General features: G+C 36.2%; 1 protein-coding gene across 2 annotated transcripts in view; it reads left to right on the top strand.

Annotated features, from left to right (window-relative positions):
* The first annotated feature begins 2278 nt into the window (after positions 1-2278).
* The window catches only part of LOC6036084 (ras-related protein Rab6), a 57955-nt gene continuing 42101 nt past the window's right edge, over positions 2279-18132 (top strand). The window contains exons 1-2 of one of the 2 annotated variants that reach the window (XM_038252031.1): positions 2279-3013; positions 12106-12164. In XM_038252031.1, the coding sequence (XP_038107959.1) occupies positions 2944-3013; positions 12106-12164 (129 nt within the window). In that variant the 5' untranslated portion in view covers positions 2279-2943. The remainder of the gene's footprint in view (positions 3014-12105; positions 12165-18132) is intronic. The other variant, XM_038252032.1, reaches the window with a different exon arrangement.

Genomic DNA, 18132 nt, shown 5'->3' with positions numbered 1-18132 from the left:
CTTTTATGCTCTACCCTCACAGGGGACTCACGCTCAAAAATTTAATCATCAACGCTCTAGCGTCAAAGAAAATTCAAGCTCAAAATTTATCATCCCCGCTCTACCCTCGCTGGGGACTCAAGCCTAAAAATCCAACATCTATGCTCTACTTCCACAGAGTAAAAAAAAAAACCCTGATTTTTTTTATCTATTAGCTTCATATTTTTAAAGTATGTTTAGTCCAACGACTATTGACAAGTTGTCTTAACCATTGAAGCATTTTAATTGTGATAATTTTTTTTTTGCCTTTGTTTCTTACATTTTCATATTAAAGAATTGATTCTCTTAGAACTCAATGCGATATTTCAGTCAACTTACTCAACACTTGCTCATTTTTTTTTTGTAGCTGGTGACACTGTCATTGACAGCCATTGACACATAATCAATACGTTCACACTTTACGACACAAACATCATATAGAAAACACGCACTACACGCAAATTCAGCCTTCAGCCATGGCTAACCAGCATCGCATTCTTTAATGCCCCATTATCAAAACAACTACATTATGTGTCAACAAAATAAGTCACCAGCAAGCAGAACGTTGGTTCCCCAAACATTCCTGACAGTGAAGTAAAAGCCACAATAAACCGGTAGTACATAACAGAACCAAAACAAATAATCACTTTTAGATCACTCATACAGAGCACTGATTGCGCCTGAACTCCATCAAGATTAAGTCTAATCGTCACTCCACATCAACATTCACATTGATTAACTGTCCAACATCAGCCTGACATCGGTCCGATAATAGAGCGTATATCAGAAGAAGATGTGCACAGGGGTCGGTCCTACATCGACCAGGAGTTTGAACGTCTTACCTTTGCGGGAAAATTCTGTCAAAACATTTGATGTCTGTGTTACCACAAATTTCGGTCGAAATGCTCCTGCTCGAAGAGCTCCTTCAAAGTTACCTGCACATAATATCGCATCACCCTTAAACCGACGACCTTAAACCAGCACCATTTTTCTGCTGCAGACTTTCACAATTTTACTCCTTAGCCACTGCAAGAAAACGCCGACGCCATCTTGGCGCACTTCGGCAGCAAGCAGCATCTTCGGAATTTGTCACAAGTCACCACCGTAATCTAGATGGAACACTTAATTTTCACAAAACAAAAGAAAAAAATGTACGTAGTCCGCGGCGGGAGCTTTTACTGCGCCAATGTCGTGACTGAAGCCCGATATTACATTTAATTTCACAATATTACGGATCAGGAATAACAACACGTCGTTTCAAGTCCAAGCAAAACACACGACTGCTTTATTTCTCGTTTCCTCACGCACACATCTTCAACGCCTCTCTCGCTTGACCTGATATCTCTTGCTCTCTAATTTCGATTCACGAACTCTCTCTCTCTCTCTCTCTTCTCTGCCACACTCATTCACTACAGTGGCCACAACCTTGAGTGACCGGTGATCTCAAAGCAGGTTTCCCCGGGGCCCGGAGGGTCTTTAACACAACCATACGAGTTGTGGCAATATGGATATCAAAATTCATGGTTTTTGATACTGAACATGAAAATTTACATTTCGACCGTAGTGGCCACAACCTGGAGTTGCCGGTGCCCTCATAGAAGGTTCACCTTGGGAGAACATTTATGACAATTTTGCCGACAAATCTGAAATATGAAACAAAATAAAATAATCTTATTTCAGATTTCACTAGCAATCCAAAAACACATTCAAATTGTTTGGTCCTATGTCTTTCGGTTATGTCTCTGACATACCATCTTGAACTTTTTAATGTGTTTTCAAGGCATTAAAATATACATTTTCAACTACAATCAAATTACAATGGTTTGACACCAACTGTTTAAAAAACGGGGTCACTTTTTAGTTTGACATCCCTTTTACATGGAGTTCACACACACTTACAAACGTTTGTTTTGATAGTGTGCTTGAGAGCCGTGTAAAAAGTGACAGTTCGTCACTTTTTAGTTTGACTTTTAACTACCAGCGAGGTACAAACTAAAAAAGTGTCAAACGAAAAAGTGACCAACCACCGGGAGTTGGGTGTAATAAGAATTTCTTAAGGGCCAAAAATAAAACTTTATTACAGATATTTTAAATTTTTGTCATTTGAAACTGTGACATTACAGATTTTTCCTGCCTCAATCAATCATTTCAACATTCCTACCCCTGCCAACGTCACATCAAAACACCGCCGCGCGTCCCATGCAGCAAAACAAAGCGGCCAGCAAAGCAAAAGGCGATGAGAGAGGAGGAGTGCCGTCTGCAGCTGTCAGTTCGCGTTGAAAAAGTGTAATGTCACTAGTTTTTCAGTGGAGCGCACGGATTACGGAACGGTCGTCGTCGTCGTCGTCGTAGTCTCCGGGGAAAGCTGAAAAGGTCGGTTCCTCCCGAAGCGAAAGAGTGCCGCGGTGTCCACGTCGTCGTCGGAACCAGTGTGACCGCGATTCCGGGATTGCGGTGATATTCTTTCTGAAACGGGGAAATAAAAAAGAGTTTCGGGTTCAAAATTTCTCTCCTCTTCCTTTCGAGAGGGTGGTGAAAAGAGAAAAGTGGCCAACTCCAGCACGGTGTGGCTGCGTGTGTGTGAGTGTGGTGTACGTGTGCGTCTGGCTGGCTGGTGTGGCCCCCCTTTGCCCTCCTCCCACCGGCCCTCCCCCTAGCGGAGTTTGTCCAAGAAGCAGCAGAAATAGCTGAAAAAAGTTTTTCCTCTGCGGAGTGTCGTCGCCGAGATCCCGTTGGATTGTGGGGTGGCCTCGGGTCTGCCGCTGCTGCCATTTTGTGCCCACTCCCCGCCGTGCAAGCGGTTTCTACCGGAACGAACCCGGACAGGGGTCCAGAAAGAGAAGGGAGCTTAAGAGTTGGGAGATCCGGAACAGCACCGGTCACTGTTGGATTAGAACCAGAGAGCAAGAAGGCTGCTAGCGAACCATGTCGTCGTCGGGCGATTTCGGCAATCCGCTGCGGAAGTTCAAGCTGGTCTTTCTGGGCGAACAGAGCGGTAAGTGTCGTCCGCTGGGGAATCTGCGCCAGGTTTCCAGTAGGAAGAGGGTGACGTGTAAGCCGTTGTTGTTGTTGGTGGCCTTTAAAAAAAGAATGCAAATTGTTTCTTCAGTTGTACCGTTTCTTCGCTGCCGATTGGTCGGGTCCGGGTTGGACGGGGTGGGCGATGACTAATTCGATGACGAAGAAACACTGACTTTGCGTGGGACGGAATGGCCTTCACTTCACTGTTTTGATCGATTGAGTAATCGACGGTGTGTGGACGGTTGAGGTGGTCAGATTGTAGGCTCTGGCTTTGGGAGGAAATAGTAAAGAAACCAGATCGAAAATCAAAAATTGTACCCATAACGTTTTTCTTCTTTATGTTTTTAAATCTATTTTTACTTCTTGGTTTAAAAGCTATAATAATACTTTTAAAAAACATGAACAAGATTTAGAGCTATCTCGGTTACCTTTTTTATTTATCGAACTTATTTTCAACACTTGTAAGCGTCTACAGCGTCAACATTTCAAAAAAAAAAAAACACTGTCTCTACCATGCAAGCAATGAAATTAACATTATTTTTTTTTTCTATTTTTCACGTATATTTGGCAAAATTTTGTATTTGGTATTCGTTGTAAATATCCTCAAAATGTTTTTCCCAGACCTATTGCTGGAATTGATTTGAAGGGATCATTAATGAGATATTCTTTAGATCTGTTAACATATTTGTAACTGCATTTTTTTCCAAAAATATATGTCAAAATTACACAATTAAGGGCAAGATTCACCATTTAAAGTGTAAATCTAGAGTTTTTTTTTTTTAATTTAAAACATTACTTAATCCACCTTAAGGTGGTTGGTGCGTTCCTCACATTTATATAATATATTACGTAGTATGTACAAAATTGTTTTCACCAGGACAGCCATTTTCAATTTCTTTTTTAAACATCTCCCCAAAATTTAGGGACAATTGGTTTTCCTTTGGAAAAATATTTTTTTTTTATCTAAGAAAATCACTTTAAACCCTCCCTGGGCCTTGTAAAGTCAAGGGGCATGATTTGATCCTAGTGCATTAGTTAAAATTTGGGTATACATTATTTTTTATAAGCACTATGGACACCACTTCATGCTACGAGAACTCGCTTTGTCGCAGCCCCAGGGCTTAAGCGTTGACCGATAAGCTGTCTTTGTGAACTAGGTAGTTCTCCGATAGTGAAAATATCACAATTGCACAAGACACCGCTGCTTCTGTGACTTTTTCACTATCACAATGTGGGATTTAGGTGGGACTTTAGGATAGTACAATTCTGTTGTTGCTTAGCATTAGCATTTAAAATAAATCTGTATGCTTTCCAAATCTGTTTGATGATGAATTTAGTTGCAATTGTTAAGTTAGAGTAATGCTGTCAATAAACTTTGATTGATGTAGAATACTAGGCATTCTTTTATGTCAAATTGTCCATAGAGTCTCGATCAATCAATAATGTAATGATATCGGACAAAATTCGTTGATCTGTTGAACTAACGGTTGTCGGATTATGGTTGTATCGACCATTGTTGCGAATCGAGGAACTACGGATCTTTTGACGTAAATGGTCATTTCTTTTTAAAATCGTGATTCTATCCTTTTTGTATGTCAGTTCATAAATTTGTATTGTTTTTGATAAAAGTTGTACTACAACAGTTAAAGATTTTCAATCCAAAGTAGTTAGCAAATGAATATTTGGACTTAAATGAATAATTGAATAAATTGGACTTATGAATAACACTCAACTGTGCATTTATTCTAGAGTCAGATCCATACAGCGTCAGTGTTTATTTGGTCGAAGTGTACTAATTCATTGGCAGATCTGATTCTAGTTGTAATGTACGACAAGACTGCTGACAGACGTGACAGGACGAGGGCCCAGTTTAGAGGTTTCAACATCAACGATGTGCGGCTGGACCACCCTCCCAAAAAATAAAAAAATCATTTTAAACCCTACAATAATAATCCAACGATGGGTTGCATGATAGGCTCATTTGAAAAACCTTTCAATTATCCAACTAATGACAAGCTGCATAATGGATCTGGATATCATTTTCAACGAAATATCTGAGATCAGGCCTCCAAAAGCTACAAAAATATTTATTTAGGACTCACAATATTTAATAAAGTTGTCAAATGTTTAGGCTCATTGGAAAGGGTTTTCTATTAGCTTTTTCAAAATGTGTAACAAGACGGGGTTCCTTACAAAAATCACCCTTTTTACAATCTTCCGGTCTTTGACAAAAATATTTTTAGCATAACTTTTGAAGTACTTTTATAAACTTTACAACAATACCTAGGGTCTTAACCACAAGACGGATCGAATGAGCCCAAAACTGTTAAAATCGGTTCAGTCAGTCCGGAGATAATTGAGTGCATATTCCTCGGTTAACAGACATTTCCTCAGAATTTGATTCCGAGTCGATATGTATACGTGTAGATGGGTCTATGAAGTCGAATTAAAGAGTTCATTTTTTGAGTAATTTTATAACCTTTCCTCAGTAAGGACAGGAAGGTAAAAAAGCCTAATAAGCTATGGGATTCCCTATGTTTGTAGTATGTACCTTTTCAAATAAAATGCTAGAAATGTTTTTTTGTTTTCTGTTTAAAAACAAATTTTAAAGAAGAAATATTAAAACTAACACGGACATATTTAACAAAACAAAAATGCATCTTATACAAAGCCGCTCTCTCGGCTACAGGTAGGAACCTCTTTCATGTGAAATTATGCAAACTAGAGCCCATTGTTTTCGCGTTTGCGAACCCAACTTTCTTCCCCTCTAGCTCACCTCTTTAAAACTACTTGCAAATCCAGAAATTGCAGTAGTAAGAGATCAGCAGACATTGTTCTGCCCCCCCACAAACAAAACAGTAGCAACTTTCTAAATTAAGTCGCATGTCTGCTGGTTGAATATTTTAATTTCACTGTATTGTTCTCAGCAAAAGCGCCAGAGGTCTTTGTCCGTGACCTTTTCAAGCAGCATCTCATTAAATGCAGACCAGCCAAATAAATCCCCAAAAATAGAGCCCCCAACGCTAATCTCCCGCGCACGGAATTGGAGAAATATAAGCACGATATCATTAACCCTTGGTGCACCTTTTTGTGTTTTTGTTTGCGTTTTGTTGGTATTAGTGATAAGTATGCTTTGTAACACCTTTTATCATTTTGTTTCATCTATTGTTAAATCATTACAAATTTCCGAACACAAACATTAATGAATTTTTCGTTCGATTTTCATAATCTAAAAAAATAAAATGCTGCGAGTTTTCTTAGTTATCTGTTTTTTTTTTCAAGAATTCTATAAATCCAAAGTACATTCTACCTGGAATTATCCCCTTAATTAGTTTAATATTTTCTCTGTATTTTTAGTACCTTGGGCATGAGTAAGGACCTCGACGCCGTTAGCAATGTTGGCTTTAAAATAAAATTTCGTGATAATATCACTTCCCCCCAGCCAACATTTTTGCCATGCGAAGCGGGCCTCGACGCTGTGTCTAGGTTTAATTCCTAGCTAGGAGCCATCAGTGTCTTAAGAGGTGGTCCCAAGGCCGAGTAGGAGTTCATGAAGCAAATTAGTCGTCTCCCACCCCTTTTAAATTGAAAAATGAACTCTGAAACCAGCGCTTACTCACAACAGAAACAGAGGCCTCTTCTAGGCATTGTAGGATAGAATAGATTTTGAAATTTATTTTAAAAAAAATATTACGTAGCATTTTGATATGTCAAAATTTCCATAGAGTCTCGGTCAATCAATAGTGCGATGATATCGGACAAAATTCGTTAATCTGTTGAACTAACGGTTTTCGGATTATGGTTGTATCGACCATTGTTGCGAATCGAGGGTCTACTGGAGCCTTGACGATCAAATGGAGCCTAACATTTCAAAAGGGCGCATGGGTTTTGTGAACAGGAGTGTGTCTCCTTCACTCAAATGACAGTTTACATAAGGTATAATAGAGATGCACTCTTGTTTGCAAAGCTCTATGCCCTAATGAAATTAATGGCATGAAATAGTCGTCTTAATTACTAGTGTTCAACTTATGAACTGTTCATTTATGTTTATTGGTTTTTGGAAGCGGCAAGACTGGTTTAAAAACAAGATCCTTTACCTTATTTGGCGTTATAATAAAACATTCGGGGATTTGAGATTAAATTTACTTTCAGACAGTTTAGTTTAGGTTGTTGATTAAAGTTAGATAGTTTTCCGTAGATGAATAATTGGACTTAAATGATTAGTTGATTTGAACGAAGTGTAACATTTCATTGGCAGATCTGTTTCTAGTTGTAATGTACGACAAGACTATTGACGTACGTGACAGGTCGGCAGTTAGTTTTCATCTTTTTTTCTCTAGTATTTTTTATTTCCTTTAAATTTAGAATACATCATAGGTTTCTTTTGTATAGATCTCCGATTAGTTACATTTTCTTATTTAATTAACTAATAATTTAATTTATTCCGGGCCTTCTTACTTTGAATCACAATTTCAGATTTTCTTTATTCAGTGTTAAACTTAGATTACCGTAACTGCTCAAATCATCCAAGTTCTTACTACTCATATCAACACTAATTTTCTTTCACCTCCCCCCTCCCGATCCCCTATATCTTCCGGTGGTGTTCATTTGGTATGCAATACTAGTTCGGCTACTACCCTTTTTTCCACAAGAAACCGGACTTGGACTGACTTGAGGCCGCGTCCCCCACCTTGCTCCGTAAAACGAAAACGAAACGAATATTTTCTCTGTATTTTTAGTAAGTTTTTCAAATTATTTAAAAAAATAGAGACAATATTAGATATTTATGAAAAAATATATAATTTTTTTATAAAACAATAATCCGTGAATAATTTTCTGAGGCGTAAAAGTAGCCTTTTTTGGTCCATTTTACGGTTTTTTGAAATATTTTGTTTTGTGATTTTTTTTAATGAAAATGGTGATTTGTTTTTTACAGTGTGACTTTTTTTACCTACCCTACAGCTTTGCCGAAGACACCAAATCGATTGAAAGATTGAGGTATAGGCAGGGTAACCACTCAAATTCCATTTTCAAATTCCCGACTTTTCCCGACTTTTTTCCAGGCTTTTCCAGAATGCTCAAATAATAGGCATTTCTTATCTAAAGAATGATATCAAACAAAAACTTTCTATAAGAAAAGTCAATATTAACCACAGAATAAAAATCTCAATGAATTAAAAAAAAAATTAAGCATAGGCATTTTTTGTAAACAGAGAAACTAATTAACAAATAAAAAAAAACTTCAAAAATGGAATTTCATTATCATGATTCAGAGTAGAAACACAAACAATTAGTTTTTGAAAAAATAATCTGAAGTTCAACCAATACTTATAACTTCCATGTTATTTTTTAAATTGGCAAACGTATAGTTTTTGATAACTCGTTTCAACTGGAAATAACAAAAAGTTAAAGATAACTGAACTTAAAATATCGTTCCTATTTTTTTAAAAACTTCATCATAGTTTTAAATCAAAGAATGATTAAAACATAATTGCTGTTATCATTCATTCAAAGGATTTGGAAAAAATGCCAAGGAATTCATAAAAAAATGTTTTTGCCAAGTTTCCTTATTAATTTTGTAATTTTTGATAGTGAATTTCAATGTTAATTTGTCTAGTGGTCAGTATTTAACTGTTTTTTTTCAATGAAAATTTAGTTTGATATGATTTTATGTTTTTCCACTTATTTTAAGCAAAATGTTTGAAGAGACAATTTTGCAATAACTCACAATTTCTTGGATTATTTTTTTGCAATTTCAATATTTTCTTTATGTTTTCAAAACGTAAAAAAGTTTTTCAATTTTGGATTTTATTCGATATTTGAGTTTTCCGATGATTCAAGCTTTATCTATGGTAAGTAATTTACCCATACTCACAAAAAAAAAGTTCAAGGGCAGCATTTAAAAAAAAAAACATATTTTAAATTACTTATTGAATTTAGTTGAACAATTAAAAATATTTACAAAAAAAAAAAACCATTGCCAAACTCAAGTTGGAATCTGTTTAATTTTCAATTATGTGACAAAATAAAATAATTTTTAAGCTGGCCATTAGGCTCTATTTTTATATGAGTTTTTCATTAACTTTACCTCTTGTTTTTAATAGCGATCATTTGATTCATAAAAAATGTTATGAAAATCTGTGTCAAAGACTCCGAAATTCATTAGGATTTTGAATGTCTTAAACAGCTTTTCATACTCAAATATATTGAAATAGTGAAAAGAACCTTAAATTTAAAGTAAGTTACTAAAGCAGCAATGAGTGAACTCAATTTGAAAATTGTACAATATATTACAAAAATATTCCAGAGTTAAAACATAATTTTCAAACAAGTATGCTCAGAATTCCCGACTTTTCCCGACTTTTTGACAAAAAATCATAAATTCCCGACTTTTTCCCGATTTTTGGTAGATTTTGGCGAAACTTTTTCCCGACTTTCCCGATTTCCCGACTTGAGTGGCCACCCTGGGTATAGGTTTTCGAATATGTACGTACCATGAGGAATACCATAGAGGAAAAAAAAATCGGGAAAAATATCTTTTTGCGGTACTGTATATCGGAATTTCATAAAAAATTAAATATTTTCAATCAATCCGATAAACGTTGGAAATTTTTTGCAACGGCCTAAAAAAATAAAAATTAAATTTCGTCAAATTGGCCGATTTTGTAGATGATTTTTCTATTGAGAAATTAAATACAGACGACTTTTCACTTGTCAGTATCGAAAAGATTAACAAGAGAAAGTGAAATCAAGTTGAAGAACCATCCCATCTGTATCTATCGACGTAAAGGGGAATATCAAACCAAAGATCAACCAGGACAGGAGAGTTGACTCACTCTTCAAAATATATTTTACTTTTTACACATTTTGTCTCATTTTTTTCGAAGTATCGAAAAGGACTTTACATAAAAATAAGTTAACCCTCTACTGCCCATTTCTTTTTAAATTTTTTATTTTTCCCGTGTTCATGAGGTCATTTTGACCAACTTCTGTTCTACGGCAAACTTTACTTCTATTGTTTTATTTTTATCATGTTTCTTTTTAGTATTTTAATTTGCATTTATCTTGTTTAGTTTATGTTTGTTTTTTTTTTTGTAGTATTTGGCCTATATTACCACCTCCTATCATTACATTTTGTCTTTCTAATTTTTTCATGTTTTACAGTCACTTTTAAATTTCTTTGCTTGTTTTTCATTTTTTCTGCTATAAAATGGCACCACCATTATTTAATTTTTTGAAAAATGCGTATAGGCATAGTCTGGGGCACTGCAAAAACTACTGCACACTTATTTTCTCATAATAGAGAGGAAATGTTAGTTAAAAACACTGCCAAAGTTGACCCCTATAAAAAGTTTGCAAAGTGACATAAAACATGCAAATCTTCCAACCCTTAAACTTTCTAAAATTTCAGAGTTCTTCTTTCCAATGCCCTTAAAGATCGAAAATTGGTTGAAAAGTGGATTTTTGGCGATTTTTTAAATCGAGCCCTTCAAAAGGCGGGGTTGGGTTGTAGAGGGTTAATCTTTTTTTTCCAAAATTTAGTTCAAAAAAATTGCTTATGGCTGTAAATTGAAAAAAAAAAAACATTTGTAGAAATGGCAAAAAGCTAAAAAAAATGTAACCCACTATTTCCAGTTTTTGTTTCGCCGAACGAACAACTTGCTGAAAATAAATATCTCACCAATTATAGGCCACTTAGGGAGCGTTTTTTTTATTACGTAACGAAAAAAAATGGATTTTTGGAACCCTGCCCCCTCCCCTCGTAACAAAATTTCCATACAAATCTCAAAAAAAAAAAAATGCTTGGAGCGTAACACGGCCATCGACCCGACTCCCCCATCAGCGTTACGTAATAAAAGAACGCACCCTTATGGTTTGTTTGAAAATAAGGGTGGTTCACGATTAGGGTGGTTTTGAAAATCTAACTTTCCATAAATGTTTTTGTTTTTTTTTACTTTTCGCAAAACAGGTGAGCATGCCAATCCAAACAATTTTGTAGAAGACACTCAAAATTCATCTTGCAATATAAGCCTAATTAAAAAAAAAGCGTCAGAGCAAACCCCCAAAAACCATTTTTTGTTAACGTAGCAAATAAAATCTAATCAAATCAAATTATTCGCTCTACAGCACTGCCTTGGCGTTCTCGATTGCGAGATTCCTACTCGAAACTAGGTGTCCGAAGGCTTGACTGTTGAGGCAATTGCAAACCTCTTTTAACACCTAAGCTTCCATCCACACCGGGATTCGAACTGACGACCTTTGGATTGTTAGTCCAACTGCTTACCAGCGACTCCACCGAGGCTTATTTATTGTTATTTTTTAGAGAAAAGTGCTGCTCTGTGCATTTTTAGTGTTCGAAAAATTAATTTTGGACATTTTGTTCAAAAGTTACAGCCATTTTAAGTGGAGACCTGTCACGAAAAATTTAATGAAATTTTCCTTTAAATTAAAGATGCCTTCATTCTAAATAGTCTAATTTTCAAAGAAAATGTGAATGGAACCACCCTAAACCTACATTTGGTCAAATGTATTTTAGGGTTCTTATACCAAAAACATTTCTGGAAAGTTAAATTTTCTAAAATACCCTAACAGTGAACCACCCTAAGTTTAATCCAAGCTAAAAGTTGCTCCTTTACTTTTGCAACACTTCACTTCAGAAAACACTAAAGCTTTAAAACTCTAAATATATTTTTTTCTCATACCTTTTTTCTAGTGATCGTTTTTGAAAGTCTAAAAATAGATTTTGGAGTTCTTGTATCTTTGAAAAATGATTAACCAAGGGTTAACAAGGCCATTGTTAGTTCGGCACGTCATTGTTCTCACCTTTCACCAAATGCTTCACACGAACTTTTGCGGTTAGCAACCTTGGACCTGCTCCATTTTCCTCATGCTGTGAATCACCCAGTACTGTGACCGTGGAACTAATATTGAAAAACCCCTGCTCTAGCAGGGTAGGTGGTTTGTGTTTCTATTTCCAGCGCAATTTCTTCCGATAAAATAACCCATAAATCAACCAAGTACGGCTTATCTGAACCTTATTTTTTTCTTCTTCTTTTCTGCTTACAGTGGGTAAAACCTCGCTAATCACCCGGTTTATGTACGACAGCTTCGACAACACATACCAGGTAAGATTCTGATTAAATTGAGTAATTTATTAAAATTTTAAGTTCTTCGACCATCCAGAACCATAAATAATGTTTTTCTTCGGGAAAATGTCCCAAGTAATGCAACCACTCTATCGTGTTTCCTGTTATCGTGCACCGATGTACAAACATTTTTATTGCATTCTCCAAGTTCACTTGGCCATTCCTGGTTTGAGTTTCCATTCCCATCCTTCCTCACAATTTTCCTCACAAAGCCAGTTTTACGGTTTGTGTACACGTTTCCTGTTCCTGGGTGGAGCGCATTACAAGAGGACACCACCGTTGACAGTAGCCAGTAAAATATTGAATTTATTTTATGTCCCACGAAGTCCCAGTCCCAGCCCCCGAGTAAACCTATTTGCACTACCCTACGGGGTGCATTCCATCGAGGCAAAAACATCAGCTGCTTCTACTAACCTAGGAAATGTAATGGCATATCCTAGAACATGCGGACTTCCGGAAGGGTGGTTTTATGGTTTGGCAACAAGGCAGATGGAATTGCAAGTTTATAATCGAAAGAAACGAGGCTAGAATTTGGAATCGTCGTGAAAAACCATGAAGTTTGACACGTCGCATGGTGGGTTTTGGCGGGGATGTGGGACTTGTCCCCTTTTGGGGCCGGTTCCGGGGTTCCGGATTGGTCCACCAGATTCAAAATTTTTACGTTAACTTTCAAGTGAACTAATCCTCTCAAGCTTGAAAGTATTTTATACGAAGAATTGCAGTAAAAGGTTCGTCAATTAATTTGAAAGAAAGTATCGCCGGTAGATCCGGATGGCCGGAAGTCGATTCCACGTTAGGGACAATACACATCACCTCACCAAACCCTGTCATGCGACATGTCAAACTTTATCGTTTTTCACAAGCGATGTGAAAATCAAGTTATCACGTTTCTTCCTAGTCAACAGAAAAATAACAGAATCCAACTCTTTCATACCGAAACCCCCATCCAGAGGGGGGTTTCGGTTGCCATTGTATCCAAATGATTTATGGTGGCCTTTGCGAGCAGGATTACACTGTAATCTGCTTTGCTGAACCCCATGAATAACAACTGTGTTCTCCCCGCTCCACACTCCGTGTATGAATGAATGAATCTGGATATGATGCTTGGGCTGCCCAGAAGGATGATGTTGATAAATAAGGGATAACACTGCTGGCTCTAACTTGCTCATCCCAGTGTACAGAAGTGTCCTGTTTCTAGTTCGAGACTCTTGATTATTTACAACGCTGTGAATTTTAATCACGTTACAATGTGACATGCTCTCTCCCATAGCTTGTTTATCAGATTTTTTTCCTGCCCCAGTTATTAATATTCATAGGACATCATTTGCGACTGTCAGACATTCAAAATCGAGCAAAAAGTGAAAGTTTTGGCCCCCCAACCTTCAGGCGTTAAAGCCGTTCTCGCAATGATTGTGTGTTGCCTAACTTTAGGCGTTTTACGCTTGCATTAGTGAAAATCCCTAGCGGGCGCGGAGTTTGTTAAGAGAAAAGTTCTTGTCTCGGCGCTCAATTAAACAGTGAAATACTCAGAGTAATTAAAGCAATTAGAGACCCCCAGTTTTAATCCCGGCGGTGGTTTCGGAATCGGTTCGCGGAGAGGCAAACTTTGTTGTCTGAGATGTGACGCATTTTGCGAATGCTAATGGGAGAAGACATTACAGATGAACTTGTTTTATTACTTTTTTAGTTTGTGTTTTTTTTCTGTTTGAGTATTCAGTTTGTGTTATTCAAAAGTTTAGAGCCTATTTTGATGCAATCTAGATTTGTTTAAAAAAAAATAACATGGATTGAAATTTGCCATAAAAAATTACATAATCATTTTTCAGTTTTAATAATCTTTCTTGTAAAATCATTTATCACATCATTAAACAATAGTTCAAATAAAAATACGTTTTTATTCACAATTCAAATCCCATTCTAAAAGTCAAAGTAGTTATGTCACAGACATAACCGGAATGGCGTAGACTACGTAAAGTTTTGATATGTGGACATAGAGTTTTCCATAGCTTAATTTTGAAGAATTAGCTAGATTCCTGGAAATACATTAACGAAATAAGATCGTGAATCGTGAGATGGGCCCCCCGACACCGCAGCTGCCATGTAACCAAACTTCTCTCCTTCCCCTCCTTTTTCGCGACCGACACCGGTCGCGGTGCTTGGATGATTTTCCCCTCAAAATAAGTACTTGACATTCCCGTCCTTGAGTGGGAAGCGCTCATTTTGCTTGCAAAATCTCTACATTTTGAAAACATTTTAAAACATTGAGTTGTTGCAATAGTGAAACTATTTTTCCAACATTGAAAATTTTGGAATGGCACCCCAGTACCTTCGAGTAAGACGTAGTCTACGTCAAAAATTCTAACATGTATATCTAGGCCAAACTCGATTATCAGAAGCCTCGATCATTCGAAGGTTTGTATGGGATTTCGAATTATCAAATCATGAATAAAAAAACGTTTTTCGTATTTTTTATTTCTTTTTTTAAACATCAAATTCGAGTTTTGCGACTCCATTTTAGTCAAATTTGAATGGTTGATTGCCTGTAAAATTTAAAAAAATGTTTGGTTTGGTTTTTTTTGGCAGAAAATTAAATCTTTGAAGCTTATTTTAAAATATTTGGATTTTTTATTGTGTGGAACTTATATTTATGTTTACTTTATTTAGGTACATATTTTATTTCAAGTTTTCGTAAATCAGCTCTGATCGATGTCGAAGGGGGATTTGCAAAAAAAAAATCAGGATTGCTGGCCATATTTTCTAAACAAAAAGTATCACAAAATCATGGTGGGTAATTCTCTACCAACTCACACGAAATCGGGAAAAGTTGCCCCGACCCCTCTTCGATTTGCGTGAAACTTTGTCCTAAGGGGTTACTTTTGTCCCTGATCATGAAACCGAGGTCCGTTTTTTGATATCTCGTGACGGAGGGGCGGTACGACCCCTTCCATTTTTGAACATGCGAAAAAAGAGGTGTTTTTCAATAATTTGCAGCCTGAAACGGTGATGAGATAGAAATTTGATGTCAAAGGGATTTTTATGTAAAATTAGACGCCCGATTTGATGGCGTACTCAGAATTCCGAATAAACGTATTTTTCATCGAAAAAACACTAAAAAAGTTTTAAAAATTCTCACATTTTCCGTTACTCGACTGTAAAAAGTTGTGGAACATGTCATTTTATGGGAAATTTCAATGTACTTTTCGAATCTACATTGACCCAGAAGGGTCATTTTTTCATTCAGAACAAATTTTTTCATTTAAAAATTTGGTGTTTTTTTCTAACTTTGCAGGGTTATTTTTTAGAGTGTAACAATGTTCTACAAAGTTGTAGCGCAGACAACTACAAAAATTTTGATATATAGACTTAAGGGGTTTGCTCATAAACATCACGAGTTATTGCGATTTTACGAAAAAGAGTGGACCTCGTTGGATAAATGCACGACTCGTGCTGAAAAAATCCTTTTTTGCAACTCTTTGCATAAACTACTATATTTGATACAAAATGCATAATAACCGTTAAACACTTGATTATACAGTGTATTATGGGAAATCTACAATCACTTTTACAAGTTTTTCAATAATAATTTCAATGTCAGTATTTTTTATTGCCCCCTCATTTGTGTGGGGAAATTTGAAGGGGTCCCAAAACTTGAAATAATATTTACAATGGTAAGGCCAGGAAGATTCATAGAACTTAACTATAAGGTTATTAAAAATTCGGTCAGTATTTAAAATACTGATGATTTCAAAATGGTTAAAAAATAAGTGCAGATTCGCTTTTTGAGATTTAATAGACCAATGGTTTCAAATCTATAAGGCTCCTGCTGTTTTTTTTTTTAACTTTTTGAGATAATTTTGTATAATTTCCTCATATTAACAGTTTTATTGATTGCAAACATATTTTATTTGCAAATACCTTATTTAATATTTACGTTCATAAATTTCTGGTCAAAGTTGGAAATTTTTAAAATGGAATTTCAGTAGCCACCCTGCTATTAAGTCAATTATCAAAAGAATTACTTATGTTCACGCCATCACAATTACTTTTTTCATTTTTCTCCAAATTTATACAAAGAGCTGAGAGCTATAAAAATTAACAAAAAAAAAATACAATGCATAGAAATTATACAAATATAATTGCCAGCGAAAATTTTTCAAGTTTGAAACTATTTCTGACACATATTTAGTACCTTTTCAAATATTTAATCTTCATTTTCAAATAAGTTTATCAACTAAAAACAAAGTGGTGATTTTGAGACTCGAACCCGAGACCTTTGTCGTAACGAATCCGCGCCTTTGCCGTGTCGGCCACCACAGTTGGATGCCTACGAGATGAATACTATGAATACAAAGAAACGAGTTGTTCCTTTTAATTCCGCTATATAGTTTTAATATCTTGACGCACAACCAAACCAAAACTACGAGATGGTCATTTGCCAATAAAAGCAACTCAATGGGATGAACTGTTTCAATGAACAAATGACCACAATGTTGTGGCGGTTCACCTGCGAGAGGTTTATTTTTCCATTTAATTTTGGTAGAGCTATTCTCTCGGCTTTCTATTGTGGGTGTATGTTTCCATTATGAATATTTCTTCTGGTCTAAAATTGGTCAGGAGATTCCTTTACTAAAATAATTGGATTCTTATGTTTTATATGCCCAAATTAGGGCGACTCCAAAAATTAAAAGCTTAGAAAAAATGTTTTTTTTTTTTAATTTTAAAATCAAGCCTAACGTTTGAAATGGTCACATGAAACTCAAAATGCCGTTTTGACCGTATCTTAACCAAAAACTCTATGTCTCAAAATCCTTCTTAGCGAGTTCGCTTAACAATTTTATTTATTTTTTGATTTTTCGAAATTATTATTTTAGATCTTCCTTACTTGGCTAGGACCACCCTGACAGCCAAAAAATATCTGCCTAGTTATGAAGGCCTAGGACTTTGCTGACCAATTTTAACCATTTTAAAATTTTGTGTTTCGCTTTCAAAAACTCAAATTACAAATAACAGTCCTTTCCTAGTTAATATCCACTGTCTTTTTATTTATTTTTTCTCGCTTCACTTGATTTACTCGATCCATTTGTCTGCAAACTCTGTCACCAACTTGTCAATATTATGCGTAAGGGTGTCAATAAAAAAATCCTCATCAGGAATACCCTCTGACTCGATTCCTTAGGCAAAAAATAAGTAACTGTGCCAATTTTGAGCCAAATCGGTTAAGGGTTAAGGGTCGCTATTTGTCGTTGAATTTTGTATGGGAAAAATCGCAAAAATGAATGCAGAAACATCCTTTGAGTATTTTTCTGACAGGTGTCGCGGATCTCGCCCAAAATTGTCCAAATGTGAGATTCTTGTAGGAAATTCAACTTTGCCGAAGAGATGCGAGTGAATCCAGAATTGAGATATATGATGATTTCATTGGTTTATGATTCTTTAATGCTTAAACTTGGTATTTGTAGAATGTTGAGGATACCCAACTGTTACAATTGTAGCAACACCTCCTACATCCAATAAGCGTTGTATAATTTCATGTTTTCATAATACTGATTGATTTGTCCAATTGTTCAAATCCCATGGATGAATTCGTAACGCTTTCACCTTTAACAATAATTTTGTTATTCCATCGTCCAACTTTCCTAGCCCACACGATTCCAAAGTTCAGAACGAACGCCAATCAACCATAGTGGTTGGTGCTACCGTAGAATAACAGAATAGTCTCAGCCCCGAGTCCGTCTGATTCCCAGACAGCCCATTCCCAACCCCTCTATGTATGCACAGTTGCAAAAGTCCAAACCAAATACCGAACCCCGACATGAGTCAACACACTATTGCCATTTTGTCGGTCCTTCGTCGTGGCGCGGCAAAACTGTTCCATTATGGATTTCGTCGTCCTACTCCTCTGTGCCGGTACATACTGGATGAAAGGGCCCCGTCACTGACCTAGTTG

Source organism: Culex quinquefasciatus, chromosome 2 (assembly GCF_015732765.1).
Source record: "Culex quinquefasciatus strain JHB chromosome 2, VPISU_Cqui_1.0_pri_paternal, whole genome shotgun sequence".
In the NCBI taxonomy this organism is placed as follows: Eukaryota; Metazoa; Arthropoda; class Insecta; order Diptera; family Culicidae; genus Culex; species Culex quinquefasciatus.
This window is presented reverse-complemented; position numbering and strand designations above follow the sequence as displayed.